The following is an 8,987-nucleotide window of genomic DNA, read 5'->3' on the forward strand; positions in this document are numbered from 1 at the left end:
CTTTTTCTTTCTCCAAATTTTTAGATTTCCAAATTTTCCGCTTTCAACTTTTTAAAAATTTTTTTGTTGCAATTATGTTCAGTGCAATTAAGTTTTTTTTTTTAATATAATGGAATTTTAGTGTAAATGAGCATTGGTCGTGCCGAGCATTGATCATACCCTTCCTCACCCTAGTAAGCATAAATAAGCAAATAACAACCCCTCCTCCTTCAGATGCCTACTTAATATTTGAATGGCCCTGTTGATATTTGATGATAATTAATTGTTAACTAATTTGCTTGTATAATTGCATATTTTTTAATAATTATAATATTTCTCAAGTTCTTAATTTTTAGAAAAAAAAATCCTTGAAAGTCCCCAATTTTTGTTTTGATGTAACATTAAGAACTCTGTTAAAGTAGACAGGCAATTAAATTATAAATTTTAACACTACTCAGTTTTAACTCTCAAGTTTTGGTTTGGTAATTGTGTTATCTTTTGAACTTTGTAATGCAATTTTTATTTTTATTTTGTATATGATTTTGAAAACAATGTGTAAATTTTATTTCTTTTTTAGAAAAAAGTGCTTTAAAACAAATAGGATTAATTTACTTTTTATTCCTATTCATCTACTCTGGTTTGGAATACTCATTGAGTTTCTTAACGCATATGCGCTTCAATTTCACAAGGTAAGGTTGACAATCTGAGTATATATTTAATTATGTTTTAAAAAACTGGTTTTATTACAAAGAGGTAAGCCAAAACTAATTATTTCTAATTTCTACTTATTTCAGTTCCAACTATGGATTTATTGAAAGTTTCAAAAAATAGTTACAGTAAAGTTCAGTTGACTAATTCTTTTTGTGTCTGGCAATTTATGTTTCTGATATATTTTTGCTGAATTTTTGAAAAACCTCTTATTTTTACTAGCTTTTTTGTAAGTTTAAAGCAAGCTTTGAACTTTTATTTCTTGATAAGATCTCTATGTTGAATGAATATTCTATGTTACATTCCACTGTGGAGAAAACCACAGAACCCCCACCTTCCTGGTAGAAATAGGTTTCTTCCAAGTTAAGTTGAGGAGGAAACTCTTTTTTGAAAATGAAATATCAGGCATTAATTATAATAGCAAGCATAATAAGTTGAAACAATTTATGCAGCCAAACCTCATTTGATCATTTCTCACAAATAAAAAAAGAATAAATAAACACAGAAAAAAATACATAATATTTTTTAATGATATCCGCCCCCCTATGATTACAAAAATATTTATACCTTTTTTAACAATATAAAATATGTATGAAAAAAAATTATGCACACTGCGGTATAATTATTAAGACAACATTATTCCAAGAAGCACGCCATACCTACAAATTCATGATTTAGAATGGTGAATTCTGTGGGGCAAATTCTATTCCACTTGGATAACATTCTTTTTAGTTTGCATCTTGAACTCTGTAATGAAATAAAATTTTTATTATGATTTTATCCTGTTTTTACTATCTACTTTGATTCGACCGAATCACAAACCGAACCATCTTTGCATCATATTTACACTAAGTATGAAAAATTGTAATTGAAAAAATTAAATACTTACTGCAAGATTATTTAAAATATGATTGAAAAATGAAAAAAAAAACACATTGACTTCTTTAATATTTTTAAAATATTTGTTTGAACTCACTCTTTTTTTTTCAACATCAGCAATAAATTTTAAACTTTTGTGACAGATTGATTCATCTTCTGTAAATTAGTGCCAATAAAAAAAATTTCTCATTGATTCAAAGGCTTTGGTACCTTGTATGATGGTGGAACTGTTAATGATTTTGTTGTTTCACTGCCTTCATCATTATCATTTGCACTTCTTCAGTTTCTACAATGTTTCCTATCAACATTGCACCACAAGTTTTACCATTTTCATTGTGTATAAATATTAAAAGGGATATTTTAGGCATTTTACCCAAATCCCCATGCTCTTTTTCTTCTCTAAACAGAATAAAAAAATTTTTTTTCTTTCATTTTGGTAAAATTTTTGAATGAGGGATGTGGGAATGTTCTAGTTTCAAAAACAATCTAAGTGAGTATTATTAACGGTATAACAATTGCATTTGTGACAAGACCATGAAAACAAGATGACACATTTGGGAAAACGAAAGAAGGTGGATAGATGGATCAAGGTTCGACTTTAATTGATGAAATCTGGTTTGTATAATAGTGTTAATTTTTTAGTCAAATAATAAATAATTTTTTAAGTTATTGAAATAAAAAAAAAATTGGATAGAAAAATAAATTTAATCTTGAAATTAAAGAAAATGAAAATTTCTTTCAATGTTTTACATAAAAGACTATAGTAAAACATTATTTTATAATTAAATAAAGAGTTTTTTTTTAAAGTATCATCATAAAAGTATGTATGCTACAAATCCAACCAGTCTTATGCTACAAATCTAACATTGTTGAGTTTCTATCAGTTTCTTCTGTTTTTTTCCCCTTTCTCCCAGTGTCTTGAAAAAAATTGGTTTCTTTTATAAGAAATCTCAGTCCTGCAATGAAATTTGGAAATGAAAGTATGCAATATAGACGTGGGCATTCAAAAAATACTATTAAAAAAAATACTATCAAGTTTATTACAGTCATTTCAAATTCATTATGTTCTGAATGAGCTTTATGAGCTTATCCTTTGCTGTTAGGGTTTGTCTGGAAGAAATTACTTAAGTATTATTAATTAAATAAGTTTATTACTAACAATATTTTAGAAACACTTTTAGCTTGGAATTTAAAATTATCTTAAAGAAATAGATAAAAATCTATGGATAAAAAGAAAATATACAGTTTTGAAGTATTGATAATCCTTGAATACCTTAAGATTGGTATTAGGAGAAATAAAATATCCATAAAGGATTTTAATAGTTGAACTTGCTGTCAAAATGATATTTATTGTTATTTTAAATCGAAAACCAAAATTAAACACCAGAGGAACTTTTAATTGGTGGAAGTTTTTCTTGTGTCCTATCAGATTAATGTTATTGAAAATTTGATGTATAAAAAATGCTATATATAAAAAACTGGAATTAACTATGTGCCTAATATAGTCAGTTAACTATCTATTATATAAATGGAAAACTTGTATTTTAAGTCTTTTTAAAGTGTCTAAAAATAAGGTAGTTTTGAGGTCTTGATACAATAATATACAGAACAGCTTTGTTATACTGTCCAACTGCGATTCATTGTTCACTTCTTTTGTTTTCCCAAATATATTATTCTGTTTTAATGATCCTATCATATATGTTAATAATAGCTATTTATATCATTTTTGATTCCTGTTCCTACCGTTCAGAAGTTCTATCTATTTTTAAGAAAATGGAAGTTATTTCATTTTTAGAAGGAGAAACAGTCAACTTCTGCTGTTAATAATGGTGAAGAAAATGAGAATTCTTTACAGTTGGGGAAAAGTGCTCCAAACAGCTCTTTTTGATGTTTATGCATCAATTGATTAAAATGTTGAAACTTGTAGAAACATGTTTAAGAAATGATTACAAAAGCTGAAGAAGTGAAAAGTTATACTGAAGGGAAAATAAGACCACAACCTGTGCCAACATTTGCAGAGAGTCAAAAAGCCTTGGAAATAATGAGGGACTCTTCGTATTCACAGTAACTTACAGAAAATGAACAGCAATCTGTAACAAATGTCACAAATTAATTGTTTGCATTGAGAAGAAAAAATGCATTCAAACTAAAACTTTCAATTACTTTCAATAAATAAAGGTGTTTTTTCATCTTTTTTTTTACATGGTAAATATTTTTGTCTACAGTACGTAATTTTTCTAATTACATTTTTTATACTTATTTTATATTATTGTATTTTTAAGTATATTGCTTTATTACTTTTCGATCACTTTCAAATCATTATTTGATGTTTTATGTTGACCTTCATTCGTCTTTTTCTCATGTATTTTTTACGATGAATGGTCGCATGAGAAATTACCAACCGAGGTTCTACCATAGTGAAATATAGTCAAAAATTTTATTCAGTGTTGTAGTAAAGTTAATAGTTTTTTTATTTAATATTTTTATATTTATTAATGATCAATAACTTTATTTCTTACAAGACTTTATTTCTAGCATGCAGCAAGGGAAGATGTTTTTATTTAGCGGCCTAATAATGATAGTTATTCAAGGTTAGTCTTTTTATTTAAAGTATTTGAAATATGGGTAAGCAATTAGATTTAGTTAATTGAAATATTTTTTTGACTGTAGGAGGCTATGTGAGGAGAATACCTCATGGAAAAGAAACCAGAGCTGCTGCTATTGTAAGTACTTATTCAGCTGTATACATATTTTGTTATACTAGATCCTATGAGTCAATTTTTTTTGTATTTAAAGCAGTTTTTTTCTAAATTAATTTTACTTTTAAATTTAGGATTCTGTTATAATTTATTGTACCAGCTCATTTAGTTAGTGATGTAGTGAGAATGTGCTTCTGTCTGGAGAAGCTTTTATATCCATAAATTGTCAATGTACAGCGATTTAAGTAGGAAAGCTTTTAAACAGTAAACAACTTTTAACTATAATTATTGAATAACGTCAATAAATTAATGAGAAAGGGAGAGAAGGATTATGTGGAAAATACTTACACTATATAAAAGTTTACTGGGTATTATTTTGATAAAGTTTAAAGCATGCCAGGGCCCATTGTGAGCCAAGTGGGTCATATATTTTACAGCTCCACGATTTTTTGATTAACAGCGTGATGGTGGTAATGTAGTTAGCATTCTGGACAGACCGCTTTTACTTATCAGACAAGCTGGATCGATCTGAAGCTGGCTGGGCTTCAAGCCATTGCTAGGGATCAAACCTCAGTCCTCCTCAGTGCCTTAACCTCTAGGCTATGTATTTTTTAAAATTAAAATTTGAAATTATGTGTCTATTTTAAATATTTTAACTTATATCTTTTATTATTCATAGCTGAAATAAGTGATTAAATTTTTGTAATTTTTATCAACTTCCCGTTTTTCTATTTTTCTTACTGAAGCTCTTTCTATTTTCGTATAATTGGAAAAATTGCTTTTTTTTTTATTCAACAAACATTTAAAATATCTGTGATTTTTTTAAATATCTGTAAAATTTATGTAAAAAACTTTTGTGTCTATTTACATGGTGTCTATTTTTGAATTAATGTTACTTTATTGCATTTTTTTTGGATCATTATATATCTGTTATATATATTTTTTTGATTAATAAGCAATTGATTTAATTTGTGTTGATGATTTCCAAGAGGGATTTAAACTGCAAACAACCCTTGACCTCCTTGAATGTGCTACAACAATCATAATATTTTTTAAAATTTTTTTCCAATTAACTTAACTTTTCTTCTTCTTGTCTTTAGCTTCTAGTTATTGAATTGTATGGTAAATAACTAATTCAATATTTTAGCACTTTGTCAAATCTCAAAAAGTAAAGCTCAAGCAGAGAAAAACTGTTTTCATCTTTGAGAATGACATACATTCTATTCAGTTTTTAAATTACAGACAACAATCAAACTAGTTACTTTAATTGACTTGTTCTCCTTCATTGTTAAAGATAGCTTTTACTATTATTTTTATTCAAAGAAGAAATACCTGATGCGTAGCAGTTTTAGAAAGTGCTTAAAGGTGCTTGTTTTTGATTTATATTTTTTAAAAACCCTCAAAGGTGCTTTTTTTTATTTGGGGATGGTAAAAAGTGCTTTATTTTCTATCTTTTAAAATTACAAAAAATGTCTGATTTTCACAATTTTCTCTGCAATATTTATCAGAAACTAGTTATTTTATGTGATTAAGATTATGTGAAGATAGCGAAAATGTTTTTGAAATTTATTGATTTTATTAAACGATAGAAAAAATAATTTTCATTACTACACAGACCCAAATAAAGATTTTTTTTTGGAAAGTGATTACAAATATTTTTTGAGTGCTTAAAAAGTAATTAAAAGGTGCTTATTTTTTGTTGAAAAATCTGGCTCTGCACCCTGTATCTGTTTTCTGTATTAAGAATTTAAGTAAACAGTACCTATGTTCATTATTTTAATATAATATTATAGCATTTGTGAAATTTATATTTTGATGACTTTTAATTTTTTATTAATTTTGGTAATTATTTTAATCCAACAAAGCTTGATTTATATATAATAATCTGATTTTAAAAACTCTTGCTCTCGTATTCACATCATATAAAGAAATATGGAGAAATATACTACATTAAATTTGGTAAGGGGAATAAATTTCAACATACGTTATTTCTCCATTTTTTTTTAATTAGTAAAAAGTGTTCTTAAATATTTTAATTTAAAACAGATTGGATTTTTTGAAATCATTTTTACATTTCTTCCAGGGTTGCCTTTTAGTCATTCCTTCTTTTATTATTATTGGAAATGCTAAGAGTGTTGAAGTACTTTATTTTGGACTAGCATTGTATGCATATGGTAAGTTTAAATATTATAATATAATTTTTTTTTTGCTTCTAAAATATTGACTTTACTTGATGCTTATGTTCTATTATGTATTGCTTTTCCCAGCTTCAATTTCTGTATTATCAACATCAATCTTTTATTTGTATCTTTCTTTTTCTTACATATAAGCAGGTCCCGCGCCAAACATTCGCCAAATGTGATAAAATCTTAAATTTGCGAATAAAATTGTGTTTTGGCGAATGATTTTTTTCACTGGAAAGAAATCAAAATTACGTCGAGATGAATTTTTCTAAACAAAGTAATGTTTTATTCGATTACAGTAATTTTCTGTAGATGCGCCACATAACCAATTAGAATCGGGTTCAAATGATATAAGCCTGATAAAATCTTAAGTTTGCGAATAAAATTGTGTTTTGGCGAAAGTATTGGCGAATGATTTTTTTCACTGGAAAGAAATTAAAATTACGTCGAGATGAATTTTTCTAAACAAAGTAATGTTTTATTCGATTACAGTAATTTTCGGTAGATGCGCCGCATAACCAATTAGAATCGGGTTCAAATGATATAAGCCTGATACAAAATGCTGTTAAATAGTTTTCCATAGGAAAAAATTTAACAGTGAAAAATTTTTAAGATTTGTATTTGGCGAAGACTTTTGAAAATTGGCAAATACTTTTCATATTTGGCTAATTTACTGGCTACTAATTTGAAATCCTTAGCGCAGGCCTTGGTAAGGTATATTATTCTATGATACTTAACATTACAAGTAATAAAACTGTCTATCTGAATAAAGTAAAAATAGAAGAACATTCTATAGTTTCAGTTTTATAAACAAAAGCCTTTCTCAATGTCTAAATACAAAATGATATTTTGCGATTCTACCCTGAGGAAGGTTCTTGTTTATAGAACAGAATGCCCATTTCTGTATTTTTGCTTCATTCATATTGTCATATTGTTTTGATTTATTCATGTTAATGACATTATTGACATTTTCTTCTAGCATCAGCAACTGTTGTTCCGTGTCTCACCACTATTGCATCCAAGTTTGGCTCTTCGAAGCAGAAAGGCATTGTACTTGGTATATTTCGGTCACTGGGATCTTTGGCAAGAGCTTTTGGTCCCATTGTTTCTGCTATTGGTATTTATCATATGTTTCTATATTTATCATTAAAATATTTGTTATAGTTAATTAACAACAAGTTGGTGGCTGTTTCATACAAGCTAACATAAAAGCATTATCTATAGTTTTTTGGGTAATTGTGCCATTCTGTAATATAAAATTCTTTTGACACAAACAATTTTTTGCTTAATTTTTTTAGCTCAATATTATATAATTATATTATTGATAAAAATTGATTATTATATTGCTTATTTTTCCTCAATGAAATGAGTAGAAAGTAAAACATTTGCTTTACTTTATGTTTGGAGAATTTTTATTTTTTTCAGCAATTTTATTTTTTATTACTTTTTTAAAATTGATATTAATTGTGTAGTAAAGTAGCTGTTTTTCATAATTTAAATTAATATTACTGAAAATTATTTATGAGTTATTTTAAAGAGAATTTTTTTTTCATCTTCCAACACCCCTGTTTTTTCACTATTTTCTTCAAAGTTTAGTTGCTGTCCCTGAAAATATCGTGATATATTGTTAAATATCGTTAGTTTTTGCCAATACCCATATTGTTTAAGTAATCAAAAAATGATTCTGTCTCTGAAAACACCCATATAATAGAAATATATATTTATACTTTATGTTTTTATATTTCAGCATATTGGAGTTTTTCGCCTGAAGTGTCCTACACAATTGGTGGTGTACTACTTGTTGTTCCTTTAATTTTAATCATGAAATTCAGATATGAATTACCACAAAAAGAAGAATGACTATCTGAATTGGAGATATGCATCAAATAAGAGAGATCTGATTACAATGAATCTTGGCACAATATTTATAAAATTATTTTTTTATACAATTTATACTTAAAAGGTTGTTGCTTACTTTTTTTTTTGAAAATTTATGAGCTTGGTTTTGGAAAATAAATATTATATTTAATTATTGTGTTTGCTCTTTTTATGTATTGTTCATTTACTATTATTGTTTCAGAGCAGTATTATTGTTATGCTTTATTCGATTTATAATTTATCAAACTAAGCCCATTTAAAAAAAAAATTTCATTTAACCCTAGATTTATAAACATTCATCTCACTAACCGTATTAAATATGTAAATTCTTGTAACTATTAGTGAAAAAGATAAAAACATCAACTTCACTGTACCTTCTTTGATTGTTAGATGAATGTCTATGAATAGTGTACTCATGTGCATGTTTATGAATCTAGGATTAAATATTTCTGCTACCAGAAATAAATGATGAATAAAAACATTTGATTACAATTTAAGAAAATCTATTTTTCGTATAAATTGAGTCAAATGTTTAGTTTTTATTAACCGTTCAAGTGAATGTCCAACAAAAGACACCAGAAATACTTTGTTTTTGCATGATTGATATTAAAATAAATGAGATAGCTGGTACAGATCAAGACATCACTAACATTAAGCATGC

General features: G+C 26.7%; 1 protein-coding gene across 4 annotated transcripts in view; it reads left to right on the forward strand.

Annotated features, from left to right (window-relative positions):
* Window positions 1-8,480, forward strand: part of rtet (major facilitator superfamily domain-containing protein rtet) — a 28,001-nt gene extending 19,521 nt beyond the window's left edge. For all 4 annotated transcript variants that reach the window (XM_087160937.1, XM_087160939.1, XM_087160936.1 and 1 more), the window contains 6 exons: window positions 557-668; window positions 4,102-4,157; window positions 4,237-4,289; window positions 6,349-6,439; window positions 7,428-7,565; window positions 8,196-8,480. In XM_087160937.1, the coding sequence (XP_087017063.1) occupies window positions 557-668; window positions 4,102-4,157; window positions 4,237-4,289; window positions 6,349-6,439; window positions 7,428-7,565; window positions 8,196-8,308 (563 nt within the window). In that variant the 3' untranslated portion in view covers window positions 8,309-8,480. The remainder of the gene's footprint in view (window positions 1-556; window positions 669-4,101; window positions 4,158-4,236; window positions 4,290-6,348; window positions 6,440-7,427; window positions 7,566-8,195) is intronic.
* Window positions 8,481-8,987: the final 507 nt, after the last annotated feature.

The sequence above is a fragment of the Parasteatoda tepidariorum genome, chromosome 4 (assembly GCF_982258835.1).
Source record: "Parasteatoda tepidariorum strain Cologne lab strain chromosome 4, Ptep-v5.0, whole genome shotgun sequence".
In the NCBI taxonomy this organism is placed as follows: Eukaryota; Metazoa; Arthropoda; class Arachnida; order Araneae; family Theridiidae; genus Parasteatoda; species Parasteatoda tepidariorum.